At 55.9% G+C, this 13,589-nt stretch overlaps 1 protein-coding gene across 3 annotated transcripts in view; it reads right to left on the minus strand.

Moving 5' to 3' along the window:
- Positions 1 to 13,589, minus strand: part of UPF1 (UPF1 RNA helicase and ATPase) — a 34,087-nt gene that overhangs the window by 4,638 nt on the left and 15,860 nt on the right. For 2 of the 3 annotated variants that reach the window (XM_057708756.1, XM_057708758.1), the window contains 17 exons: positions 12,349 to 12,516; positions 11,746 to 11,926; positions 10,444 to 10,605; positions 9,705 to 9,822; positions 9,459 to 9,557; positions 8,835 to 8,943; positions 8,507 to 8,666; positions 8,285 to 8,403; positions 7,658 to 7,822; positions 7,466 to 7,580; positions 6,688 to 6,831; positions 6,078 to 6,291; positions 2,943 to 3,060; positions 2,355 to 2,511; positions 1,998 to 2,140; positions 687 to 861; positions 120 to 201 (listed from right to left, as the gene is read on the minus strand). In XM_057708756.1, coding sequence (XP_057564739.1) covers positions 120 to 201; positions 687 to 861; positions 1,998 to 2,140; positions 2,355 to 2,511; positions 2,943 to 3,060; positions 6,078 to 6,291; positions 6,688 to 6,831; positions 7,466 to 7,580; positions 7,658 to 7,822; positions 8,285 to 8,403; positions 8,507 to 8,666; positions 8,835 to 8,943; positions 9,459 to 9,557; positions 9,705 to 9,822; positions 10,444 to 10,605; positions 11,746 to 11,926; positions 12,349 to 12,516 — 2,429 coding nt within the window. The remainder of the gene's footprint in view (positions 1 to 119; positions 202 to 686; positions 862 to 1,997; positions 2,141 to 2,354; positions 2,512 to 2,942; positions 3,061 to 6,077; positions 6,292 to 6,687; positions 6,832 to 7,465; positions 7,581 to 7,657; positions 7,823 to 8,284; positions 8,404 to 8,506; positions 8,667 to 8,834; positions 8,944 to 9,458; positions 9,558 to 9,704; positions 9,823 to 10,443; positions 10,606 to 11,745; positions 11,927 to 12,348; positions 12,517 to 13,589) is intronic. The other variant, XM_057708757.1, reaches the window with a different exon arrangement.

Consider the following 13,589-nt stretch of genomic DNA (forward strand, 5'->3'; position numbering starts at 1 on the left):
AGGCAGGTTTCTGTGGACCGAGGCTCGGGAGGCCACCCCAGGAGTGACAGGGCTGGAAGCTGTGGGCGTGGGAACAGTCAACAACTGTGGGGCCGGGCTGCTCCCCCCCAGAGACTCACCCTGGCTGCTCCGGTCATAGACCGATCCCGGGATGATGGCCTCCCGCGCGTCATACATGGCTGTTGTCATGAAACGGGCTCCCTGCAAAGGGTTCAGGTCAGTGAGGAATTTATCATGTGGACACAAGGAAGAACTTTCCAAAGATCGGGTGGCCTGACAGGTGGCCGGGCTGCACTGAGAACAACCCCGAGGCCTGCCGGCTCGTGTGCTTCGGGCCTTGCCTGCCCCTCCCCGCCTGACCTGGCCTTTGATGCCAAACATTTCCACCTCTGGTCTTCAGCTCAGGCACTCCCTAAGCCCCCAAAGCACCTTGGGTGTGCCAAGCTCCCTAACTGCTTGGTTCTGACTCCTAGGTGCACCCGTGACACAGCATCCCATAAGGTCCAAGGCCAGCAAGCATGGCTCCAGTTCACCCACTGACACTCTCAGCCCACCCTCAGCTCATACGCATCACGAGTCACACCTGCCATCGCTCCGTGCCGCGTGCCCACGATGCTGGCTTGGGGCGGAGGGGGTTCCCAGCAGTCTCCCCCCGCCACCCGCGCCCTGCCTGCGCCGGCCCTCACCGGGTTGATGGTGTTGACCAGCTTCCTGGGCTTGCTGAACTGCATGAGGCTCTCCCGCAGGTTGTTCAGCGGCCCCTCCACCAGCACCTTCTGCTCCTTGTAGTAGTTCAGCAGGTGGTTCCAGAGCGGCTGCTTGGACAGGGCCTTCGGGTTGCCCACAATAATGACCCCGTATCTGCAAGACACGGGCACAGAGCGCTGTGCTTAGGGCCGCACGGTGAGCAGAGCACTACGCAGATCAGTCCGAGGCGAGAGCAAACAAACGCAAAACCCAAGTCCAAAGTAAAAGGTGGCCGGGCAGCTCTCCGGGCACCCCGCCCACCACACAGCCCCTCCTCTCACCGCGCGGGAGCCTTGGGGACCACCCTCGACCTCCCTGGCCAGATACCTGGACTGCCTGTGCCAGTGCCCACCGTGAATGCTGGGAACGGGGGTAACTGCGAGCCAAGGTGACTTTTAATGGCGGCCCCCCTGTAAGCCACCTATCATGCACTCAGGTTTATTTGGGGGCAGATTTCCATGCAGCCCAGATGCCGAAACACCTCTGTGGGCAGATGAGCTGAGACGAGTCTCCTTGTTTGCAGCCATGAGGCAGCCTCCTGGGCACCATGTCCTAAGTGGCCCAGGCAGGCTCCACAACAGTTTCGGGACCCCGACGGGCCAGGCACGTAGCTCGATGTCCAAACTGAGCTCCTGCTGGAGGCTCACGCTCATTGGCTATGTCGGGACCCCCGGCCCCCGCTGGCCACCAAACAAATGGGATGACAAACGAAAACCAAGGTGCCCTCAGTGGGGAAGGAACCAACATGTGAATGTGAGCCTAGTTTGTGGCCGGTACAAGGGTGGCTGCTGTCTGGTTTCACGTGGAGGTGACACGGGGTCCACCTTATCCTCTGGGTCCCTCACTATTTCAGAAAAGTTAAATCCCAGAGCTAATAAACAAGGCAAACAGGACTAAAACATCAGACTTGTGGGTTAAACAACATGACAGGGACACATACTCCGCTGCTGGGTTTGAATTTCCCTCGAGACTGAGGCTGCAGAAAGCCACCAGGACACAGAAAGAAAGACAACCCATGGGTGAGACGTGCTTTCCAAATTGCTGCCAGGAGCCCCCTGGCCGCAGACACTGGCGAAGCCCCTCTACCAGGCCCTGTGCCGCAGCCCAGGCTGCAGCAGGGCTGCGAGAGTTAACAGGAAGAGAACCAGCGCAGTGAGCAGCCTCTTGGGCCAACCCCTCCCAGCGCCTAAGAAGGACTCCTGTGCAAGAGGGGCTCCCAGCAAGGCCCAGAAGGACCCAGTCCTCCATACCGTGCTCTGGTCAAGGCCACGTTAAGCCGCCTGGGGTCGTTTAAAAATCCAATGCCTTGGTGCTCATTCGCCCGCACACAGGAGAGGATGATGAAGTCCTTCTCGCGCCCCTGGAATGCATCCACGCTGGCGATCTCTACCTCCTGCAGGGGCAATGGTCACAGTCAGCCGACTGGCTTCCTTCAAGGACCCCTCCGCCTGGTGTTAAGATGCACCATCAAATCCCACTGATGAGCCTGGGCCCTGACGCCTGCAGAGCCCCCAGCTGCTGGCCATCGGCTCACTGTGCCTCTGCTGCAAGGTGGTCAAAGGTCAGTGCCTGGGGTAGGACGCAGCAGAGCGACTGGGTGCGCGCACCTGGTAGAGCTTGGTGTGCAGGGAGCCGCTGAACTGCATGTACTGCACCAGGTAGGAGCGCTGGCCCTCGTAGGGCGTGATGATGCCGATCTGGTCCGGCTTGGCCCCCGCCTTCAGCAGCTTCGTGGTGATCTTCTCCACGTTTGCAGCCTCCGTCCTAAGAAAGTCAGGCTTTCACTTTCCAGCCTCTACCTGTGCGCTCCTGAGACACGCCGCCACCCCCCCCCCCCCCCCCCCCCCCCCCGGCCAAGGCTGGAGGCTGTGGGAGGCTCAGGGGCAGCTCCGCCTCCAGCACAACCCTGTGAAGGCCCTGCCCAGGGTGGCCACGGCTAGGCTGCCCATCCTTTACCAAGGGAGTCACAAGAGACAGAAAAGGCTGACGCGTGGGCTTACAAAGGACCTGCTCATCGTAAAAACACACGCTAAGAAGATGAGGTTGGACATATGCTGCTGGTTTAAGTGTCTGAACAGAATGAGGATGAGGAGGACAAGAAAAAGTTTCACCACAATAAACAAAACCACAGGTTAGCAGTCAGTGGACAAGCTGTCACTGAAGCCAGGCAACTCCACAGATGAGTCTCTGCTCACCTGTTTAGGTAGGAGGTGCCTGAGCTGGCAATCTCCTCTTGGCCCTGGGTTACATAGAAGAACATCGGCTTATCTGGTTGAGGCCACTGGAAGTCAAACCCCTTCTTCACACGATCCGCTGTCATTGTAGAGGAGAAAAAAGAAAATATCCGATCAGAGAAGAAAGTGTAGCCAGTCTGGACTGAGCTAAGGTGGAGAGCTGAGCGGAGACCATGCCATCCTGGGCAGAGGCACACGGCGGAGCAGAAAACGGCAGGCTCCAGGCAAGAGACCCAGGTCTGCGGGGCCCAGGTCAGGCCACTGAGTAGATCCTCTGACCGAAACTCCCAGGAACACCCGGCACTGTGCCTGGGACGAAGCCGGCTTACTGGCTGAACAGATCTCACTGGTTAGTGCTTTCTGCAGTCTGTTTAAAAAACCTCTGTCTGCCCCAGGGTAATGAAGATATTCTACTTCCTTCCAGAAGCTTTATGATACACCTTAAGGGACTCTTATGCCCCTATAACTTGCTTTTAAGAATGACACTGTTGGGACTTCCCTGGCGGCATACTGGTTAAGACTCCCGCACTTTCACATGCAGGGGGTGTGTGGGTTTGATCCCTGGTTAGGGAACTAAGATCCCACATGCCAAGCATTGCGGCAAAAAGAAAAAGAATGACACTGTTGAGCCGACCCCATCTTGTCACAGACCAGGGCTTGTGGACAGGTGGGTCTGCCTGTGGACTCTATCCTGGGCACTGCGCCCAGTGTCTCTGTGACTGCAGCTTTACAGTGACTCGTGAGGTCTCCTAGTAGAAGCTGCCACCTTCATCAGGCTCTTCAAGTTTGTCTTGGGTGCTTGGTCCTGGGCAAGTCCTTACGATTAAAAAAACATACACCCCACCCACACCTTTGGGAATTCTGATTGGAGTTGTACCTAATCAACAGATCAGTGTCAGAAAACTGGTATTTTTGCATCAAAACAGCCTAACACTGATGAAGGAAGCCTGACCCACAAGGACACGCTGTATGACCCCTTTTATGTCAAGCTGAAGATGAGGCAAAGTCTCAATCTTTCAAGTGAGGGCAGTGGCTGGCACGCTCGGGGACCCACTGCTGGCAAATATTTAACCACCTGCTGGGGGCAGGGCGAGGCCTCATCTATAGTGCTGGCCAGTTCCTGTAAACACTCCCACCACTACCAACGTCCGCCTACCCTGAGTCCGTGGGTCTGGGCAGGTGCCAGCACTGCCCTGGACAGGGGTCACTTCAAGGCTGCGGGCAGCTGATCAAGGTGTGCTTTTAGATACAGTGCTGGTTACACATGGATCTAGGCACTTTACACTTTAACAGAGAGCGTAAAAAAAGATCCTTATGGGGTCCAGTGTCCTGGGCACTGATGGTTCAGCAGTGAACAACCACCACCAACCCCTGCCCTACGGAGCCAATGCCGCGGAGGTAGGTGGGGCAAGGTGGGCGAGGGTCCGAATCATTGTTAGGTGGTAGCTTTCCCGGCAAGTGTCAACCACGTCAGAGAATCACAAACAAGCTCCTCACAGCCTGGCCTTTTTTAGCCCCATCACCCAACAGACCAACAGCATTCTAAGTGTCAAGACTGCACTGCCCAGCAGCTGCGTGGCCCAGGACAGGCACGCACACTTTCCACCCCAGTCTTCTCACCTATAAAGTGGGCTAAGCAAGGCCGGCGTGGCAAGCTGCTGGCAGTAATGAGATACTAAGTCAGCAGTTCGTGAACGAATGCTGCTCTCAGAAACCCTTTACACTCTGAAAAGCTGAGGAATCTAAACAACGATTGCTTTCGTGGGTGACATCTACTGATATTTATTGTATGTTAAAACCCAGAAATCTAAAATATTTTAAAATTCATTTAAAGACAAACATATTAACTTAAAATTATTTTTTATGAAAAATAACCATATTTTCCATTAAAATATATATTTAGTGAATTTCTGCAGCTCACCTCACTATCCGGCTCGCTCTACTCCTGCTCCCAGTCTCCCATGAGCCCCTGCAGCATGTGAGGATGGTCAGGCCTCACAGATGCGTGTGGGTGGAAAAGGGAAGCATGTTTTATGACCTTTCCCGCTCGTGGAATTCTGCCCAATTCTACAGGCAAGCTGGATGGGAGGTCACCCTGCAGGTCAGTGATGATGGCCTTTCTGCTCTGCCCTGCACTTGCGTGGCCTTTGACCCCCAGTGACTTGGTAGCGCCCTTGCTGGCCGCTGATATGGGAAGTGCCTGCTCACCCCGTCAGGCAGAGCTCCCAAAGGCTGACGCACCCGACATCTGTCACCACCAAAGATCTCATCAGAAAATCCACTCAGCTCTGGGAAGACTTGGTCAGCTCATGCTACGGGACATGGGTTTTCCAAAATGCTAATTTTGGTGTGAATTCTCAGCTTTTATCAAAAGTCATGAATACTCTCAGTTGTTTTCCTTGAAACCACAGGCTCGCTTTGGTCACTTTTGGGAAAATGCCTGCTAAATACCCCAGTGTGTATAGCCAGTGTGTGAGTCCTTCCTTCAAGCACCTCACACCCTGCCAAGTTTCTTACAAGAATGTCCTCTCCCATCACACACAGAATCACGAGAACGCACACTCAGGGATTAGTAAACTGAGTACTCTTCGCTTGTGCACCCAGGACGGTGTCTGCCGCAGGCACGTGGTGCCGACGACACACAGCAGTCTGGCCGCACCACCGACTCATGCTGAGGCTTCTGTGCCATTAGTGCAAGTGTCAGCACAGCCAAAGGGCGCACGGCGCCCCAGTGCTACTACGGAGGTAGCCTTGCCTTGGTCATGCAGAGGTCTTTGAGACCCCCAGGGCCCGAACCTTGAGAATCAGTGACAGAGGAAGAGGCGGGACAGGCAGTCCGCTCTGCCACCCCCCTTCTGTGTGCTGTGTGATGCGCCAGTGGTGGGAATCCTCACAGTGACTCAATTTTATGCGGATGCAGGCTCCCCCCGCCCATACCCCGACAATGTCCCACACTCCAGAGTGCACATTCTGTCCCACTGACCACTGCACCTCTCTAAGGTGCCCCCTACACACAGTCACCACGTAAGGCCACTTAAGAAGGAAGTAACAGGAAGTACTGTCTCCCCAGGCCCTCCGCTCTGGGCCGAGCATTACCTGCAGTGACGCCGTTCTGAAGAGAGCCCTCATAGAAGATGTTGGATGGGAAGGCACTGAGCGCAGGATGCATCCGATACTGGACTTGCAGGCGGATGGGACGGATGCCCAGCACCACCAGGCGCTCAAAGAGCGACTGGGACAGCCCGGCCTTGGCCGCCTTCTTGCACATCACCACGGGGCCCAGCTGGCAGTGGTCGCCCACGAGGATTAGCTGTGGTGAAAGGCCCACACAGGTAAGGAGCTCAAGCATGGAACAGCCTAGATGTCCACTCAGGGGACTGAGAGGGCCGGGGTCCAGGCAACCACCCGGCTATGCAAATTCAAGTGGCCAGATACTGACTGGGGGTGGGAAAACTGCCCACCACATACACGATGAAACACAAACTTGCGCCCAGAACCCACACGAAGGCACTTGGTGTCAAGGCCACCCTTCAAAGACCCCCTCAAAGGGTCTGCTGTACATCCCTCTGCACTCTGCCAGGGCATCAAACAGCACCACACGGCACTTAAAAACAAGCCTCCACCACTAAGAATTACACAGAACTGGAACAAAAGAAAACGCGTACCAATCCTCAAACAAGACTGCGATGGATGTGCTGCGACCCACCTGCTTGGCTCCAAGGACCACAGGGACCATGCACTCGGGCTCAGTGGCCTGGGTGCTTTCATCGATTAGAATGGATCGGAACTGCATCTTGGCGAGCCTCGGGTCCCCTGCACCCACACACGTGCAGCAGATGACATCTGCGTTCTGGGGAAGAAAGTGCGCCAGGCATCAGGGCACCTGCACTGTCAATGTTCCCAGACCCCAAAAGGCCGGCAGGATGGGACACAGACACCGTTCTGGTCCACGCCCTCCCCAACAATCATGGAAATAAGTGGTCCTTCTCAGACAACATCTATCCAGGCTGCGGGGACATTAACTTTTGAGATCCTGAGTGGTTAGACTTCACGTCTAAGAAGAGGCTTGGCGCCTCGAGACAGCCTCTGAGGGGCAGTGCTGAGCCAGGGAAACCATTCTCACCCTGAGATCCACTTTCGGCGGGTTCACCAGCAAAGAGCAGGAGACAGCACTCCAGACCCACTCCCGCCCCAGGCATGAACCAGGTTCCCAAGATCCCAGCAGCAAGGAGGATGGCAGGGAGTGGAAGCTACCTCAAAAAACTGTGCATTTCAGACAAAAAGATGTCTCTGTGTGATCTCAGAGAAAGCATATGGAGGAGGGCATCAGAGTTCTCTCCTCAAATGCAAAATAATACACTAACTAAAGGTTACGCCGTGGTGGGCTTAACGTCTTCAAACAGGTCCTCTGGCCCAAATGAACGAAGGCAAAAGCCCAAAGGCCCAGGCCCGCCCCCAGGCAGCAGGGCTGGTGAGGAGCTCACCATGAGCAGCTCCCTCTCGGCAGTGCGCTTCAGAGCCCGGTACCGCTTCTCGTCCGCGGACGACAGCTCCCCGGTCTCATCCTTCAGCTGCTGCAGCTTCTGCAGCTCCGGCATGCTGCAAATACAGGGGCGTGAGCGGGGGGCCTCCCCGGGGAGACACGCCTCACCTAAGGCCGGTTCCCCGACACCCACCTGTCCATGTTCCTGATCTGGTTGTGCAGGGCCAAGAACGACACTGGGGAATCGATGGCCTCGCGGCTCTTCGCGCAGAGCCGCACGACTTTCAGGCCGGTCTGGTGGATCTTCTCAGTCAGCTGATCCACGGCGATGTTGCTTGGAGCACAGACAAGCACGGGCCTTCAATACAATGTGAGCAGGTGTCAGTGCTCGCCCAGAGGAGAGTCTGATTAGCCAAGACTGCTGTCCTGAATCACAGGCAGCAGAGCCCGCTCAACCTCTAAGACGACAGCCAGGAGCGACCCACTGCTGAGGGAGCTAAAAGTCGGACAGTCTAGGGCTTCTTGATCTTCACGCTACTCACATGACCCACCACTAACACCTGAGTCCAGGACCCTTGCCTCCTGTTCACACGGTAAAGACTTTCAAAGCTCCGAGGTGCATGCAGGCACAACGCAACCCAGGATGAGCCCACCCCGTACAGCCTTTACAAGAATGGCAGCTTTGCTTGTTAAAAGCAACCACAAAGGCCAGATCTAATACAAATGGCGTAGAACACAGCATGCCAGGTACCCCGGGCCCCAAGGCCTCCTGCAAGACAGGCCTCCCTCCCTCCCCACCTTGGGCCGTGCAGAGCCCTACCCGTTGCCTTGCCGGGCCAGGTGGTAGACAATAGTGGCTGAGGTCACCGTCTTTCCTGTGCCCGGTGGGCCCTGGATCAGACTCAGGGGTCTCTGCAGCACAGTCTTCACGGCGTACACCTTCAGATACAAGTGGCCGTTAGGGGTGCAGGCACGGCGGAGGGCGGCTCGTCAGGCAGGCTCTGCGGTCCGGGACCCTCCTGCCCCCGGGACGGGTGAGAACCTGAGAGTGGTTGAGGTCAGGGAGCCCCTGTGCCGTGAAGCGCTTGGGCAGCTGGCACTTGATGATCACATCCTCCACCTCGTGGCCGAGCAGTTTGTGGTAGATGTAGCCCGACACGGAGGTCTCGTCCACAGCAAAGGTTTTCAACGCACTCTGCATCCTGAAAGGAAAGCTCTGGGTCAGGGACGGGCGCCACCGTGGAGCTGCTGTGCAGACCTGCCCCGTGACAGGGAGAAGCACGGGGACGCCGGAGGCAGCAGCTACGCCAGAGGCAGGTGACGGCCCAGCAGGTGCAGGGAAGCAGAGGCGGGGAAGGAGGCGGACACACCTGTCGAATGAGGTTGACTTCCACACGAAATCCACCTGGAAGTTGTGAGTCACCTCCACGGGCGCACCCACACTGCTCCGAAGCTCAATAGCAATCTCATCGCCATAATCTATGCCACCGAGTTAAGTTTCATCCTTGCCGAAAGCCTTTCTGAGGGGCCCTCACTCAGTTACTGAAGAGACAGACCCTCCTCTGCACCAAACACAGAAAATGCAGCCAGAGACCATGTTCTCAGGGACAGAGTCTGCCCACCGTGTCCGGGCCCACCGCAGCCAGCGGCGTTCTCCCCGTGAGCCCTGGGGCGGCACCCAGCGCCCAGGACCCAGGTTCCAGGCCCTGACTGTGAATCTCAAAGCTCGGAGCACCCAGGCTTCTGCCTAAGCAGCTCTTTCATCAGTTTTATATAAACGGTGCCCCCTCAGAGAACAACTGAAGAAAGGGCTTGACGGCTCGAAACCAACGTGACTCAAAGGGGCCGTTTCAGCCGTGACTGTGCACACCCTCCCTCAGCCCCAGGCCCAAACTGCTCTCCCAGTGACCCCCACACAGGTCTCCTGCGCTCAGGACAAGCTCATCACCTGGGCAGAGGGTGCCTGTGCCAGTCCTTCTTTACACAAAGGATACTATCAGGGACCTTGATGACGTGGCCGATCCCCTTCCACAGGGGTGCCAGGTCCCCTTTGTACCGCAGGCATATCTCGTCCCCTTGCATGAGCCGCATGTCTTACAGGGAGAAGAGACCAAGAAAGTTAGCGTTTTCTGCGCCACAGACGCCACCGTGAAGAGTTCAAATTAAGGGACACTTTACAAGGGTGAAACTAGGAATTTTATGCTACTTATGGTCACAAATATTTTAAAACTTAAAATCACCTCTTAACCAAATTATGACTAAATCCTCATTACCAGAGTCAGTCTTGGGCAAAGTGAAGTAGGCGATTCTCTTCTTGTTAAGGCCCAGGTCCCACCTGACCGTGATGTTATCTTGAGTCTGAGCACATAAAAAATAAGAGCCCTGTTAGCCTGCAACATAGACACAGGCCTGGACTCCTCGTGTCTGGGTTTCCACAGCCGCATGCCCGATGGCTAGCAGCACGCGACAGCCTGAAACACCAACAAGGGCACATTCAGCAGAGAAGTCGTTAGGCCCCCAAAACCTGCACAGGATGACCAGGAGGCCCCCACACGGCGTCTGTTCTTGGAGGCAGCTTCTCTGTGGCTGCGGAGGGAGAGAAGGAAGCCAATGGCTGAGGGCACCACCCGTGAGCCTCAGTGCTGCCGATTCCTAAGCACAGTCTTCGAAGCATGGGCACGAGGGGGATCCTCAGCGCGCCGTGGGCTCCTGGGGTCTGACTCTCACGGCTGTGGCAAAGGCTACAAACCCGACTGTAAGGAGTTTTTGTTGGATTTAAAATCAGGAAACACCCAGGCGGATGTTTGGCCTTGAGTGACAGGGCGTCTGCCCACAGGCCTGTCCTCAATCCACGGTTCCGTCTCTCAGGGGCTGCGCCTCGGCCCAGCATCCGCAGTCTGCAAAGAAAACCGCCCTCCCCAGACCTTCGGAGAGATGCTTTGTTAAAATGACCAAACCCTCCTGCACACACCACATCACCTGCGACTCTTTCAGTTTCTTATCGTAGTCAGCCTCCAGCTTGACCAGAGGGCCAAATATGTTCTGGTACTGGTAGGCATCCTCGTACCGCAGGAGGACGTGCTGCGGCTCCTCATCCACTCCCGGCTTCTCGAGGTCCTCCAAGGTGGCAGAAGGATTCTCCTAGAGGATGAGAACCGGTACCACGTTCTTCTCTGTTCTCACCTCTACTTAAAACGAACTACATGCAAGCTGCTTGGTCACCAGAGGCACAGTGCATGCCCATCACGTCTCAGAACGAGCTGATGTTGGGCCGATGGAGAGAAGGGCACCCGGTGGTCAGTGGTGTCCACCTTGTAAGGACAGTCCTCATATCAGGAAGTCCACGTGGCACCCAGAGGTGGACACCCCAGGTACACAGCCTGACACACCCATACCATCAGATGGCTGCATTCTCCAACAAAGGTCTAGGAGAATGGGAGAGATCACACTCCTCCCCGGCTGCCAGAAAGACCACTGGATTCCCTGGCTGTGTAAACAGAAAGGAAGGCCCACCTCCCCATTTCCTCCTGATCCTACGCTGCAGCAACAAGAGCAACGCACTCTTCCTTGGCAGGGACAAAACAGTATGTGGGCTGTTTGGATGCAAACAGGAACAGTGAAATAACTGTGGCAACCTGAAAATCAAGGTGGAAAGGTTCCTTGCTAGACAATGCTTCAAAAATATTTTGACTTGCACCTGAAGTGAAGATAAAGTCACATTTTTGATTATATGGGTATCTAACTAAAATTTCTAGCCTAGTTATTAAAACTTTATCAGAAACAGCCAGAACCAGAGAAGGGCTTCCCTGGAGAAATGGTCTGTGGGCAGGGCCATAGCCCCCAGCCTGGTGTCCCCCAGGCTCCAACATGTCACAGGCCTGAGCAAGTTTTAAGAGTGTACCTGCAGTCCCGTCTGTCTACTCAGGCCCAGCTCCTCCTGACATGTCCCCCCAGAGTCACTAGCGGCCAGATCCCATCCACTTCCTTCCCACCACCCACCTCTGCCCTCAGCAAGAGAAAAATTCCAACAGCCGGAGCTTTCCTTTCCCAGAGGCCTGGCAGGAGGTACCCGTGGCACTCTCGCTCCTACTTCCGGAAGGAGCTCGAGGGGCCACTCCAGGTAGATGCTGAAGAGTTTCCCTTGAGCTGCTTCCGGAATCTCTTGTTTCTGGAAGACCCACCACACACACACACACACACACAGACACACACACAGACACACAGACACAGACACAGACACACACACACACAGTGCTGCGGCGGACGTGAGCAGGCCCTCACCTTCCAGAGCTCCTCCAGCTTGTTGATCTGCTGGGCGGTGATCTGCCGCGCCCGCAGCTGCTCCTGCTCAGAAGGGATCTTGACCAGCCAGGACAGGAAGCAACGGTCCTGGATCAGGGGCTGCCACTGGGAGCTGTCCCAGTTGATGTCCTTAAGGCTGCTCTGACTGGCACAGGGCTGCCTGCAGAGGCCCCAAGGGTGGGGAGAGCCCAGGTGAGGATGACCTCTGCCCCCCAAAGGCTTATTACCTTTCACCTCAAAGTGGTGTTCCCTACATTTTATTGTATGATCACGTTACCTTTAAATTGTTAGCAATAAATTGCATCTCCCCACGCACTTGAGCTCTGAACTCTTAAAGCTCTGAAAAGACTTTGCTTTTACAGAATTGTTTTTATGATTTAACCAGAACACACCCCAAAAAGGCTACTCGACATTCCCAGCTCTCTAACAAGCCCCCACCCCCGAACCTCCTTACACCTCGCCAGTCGGCAGCAACCATTTTAAACTATTTTAAAGCTTTACGGAGTCAGAGCCGTGGAGTCTTCTGGGTAGGTGACTGGGGCTGAAAGGCGGTCCCCCAGGAAATCAGGGCCCCGCCCTCACCTGCACAACAGCACCACAACCGAGTCAGCCTTGGCAGGGATGAAGCCGAGGAGGAAGACGTTGCGGCAGCCACAGTTATAACACTCCAGAACCGTCTCCCCCAGGGGCCCATCCTTGTGCAGAGTCACCTCTTTGCATTTTGCCCTCACGAGGTGATTTACAATGTGGCTGAAACCAGGAAATGATAAATAGTTAACACCCAAAGTTTGGCTTTTCACCACTTTCAATTTTCGAGCTCCGTTAAAAGTTCCGGTACCGTTCACGGTCCATTAGCAGGAGCGGTCACACCTCATCCATCTGGCATCCCGGGGGGCCAGCCCACCCCTGAACCGGCTTCCCGCTGAGCGCAAAAATCAATCCGACTTGAACCATTTTTAAGGAAAACTTTCCTAACACATTTCACACAGTTCCTGCCCCCCCCCGCCCCGCCCCCCCCCCCCCCCCCCAGTTCCTTTCTTAAACCCAACTTATTGGGCCTAACTGAATCTAACGCTGGGGCCAAGGCTGCTGTCCTGGAGAGGCAGGAGGCGCACCCCTTTCACTGCTCCTCTCTGCTTGCTGCAGTTTCTCTGCTGCTCCTTTCAAAGTCACTTCTCAGGGTCCCTGTGCCTGCTTCCAGGAGCAACCTCCCTCCTCATTTGCTACAGGCCAGGAAACCTGATAACCAAATGATTTAGAAACCTGAGGACAGTAAAAAATACCGAGTAGGGGGGCTCAGGGCTACTCTCCGGAAGCACAGGGCCAGCTCTGAAGCCCCTGAAAGCCCCGCTGTCTCAGCTCTTTCCTCGCTGCGCGTGGCCAGGGCTCTGACGCCTTTCTCATTTCCAGGACACAGCTCACCTAAACCAGGGCCCGAGTCCCCCAGCCGCTGAACTCCGCCCTCCGCCATGCCAGCCTCACTCGGGGCCCACGGGTGGTGCACAGCTCTGCCTCAGGCTCTCCCAGACACCCCAGTGATCCGCAGTCTTGCTGCAGGTTTGTCACACGCTGAGCACACCTGCCGGGCCTCCAGCCTTCCCTGCTGCCGCCCTCGCATCACCTTGGGAAAGCCCTCCTGTTGCAAGCCCCAGATCAGACGCTAACATCCTAATCCTCTCTGGCTCCACGAAGACTGTCAGATTACCTAACTAATCATCACCGCTATCGGTACCTCCAAAGCGCCCCCCCACCCTGCCCCTGCCATCACTGGGCATTCCACCAGGATCCGTGATTTCCTCTCGTGTTTTCTACATCCACCCCAC

This window comes from Hippopotamus amphibius, chromosome 15 (assembly GCF_030028045.1).
Source record: "Hippopotamus amphibius kiboko isolate mHipAmp2 chromosome 15, mHipAmp2.hap2, whole genome shotgun sequence".
Lineage (NCBI taxonomy): Eukaryota > Metazoa > Chordata > Mammalia > Artiodactyla > Hippopotamidae > Hippopotamus > Hippopotamus amphibius.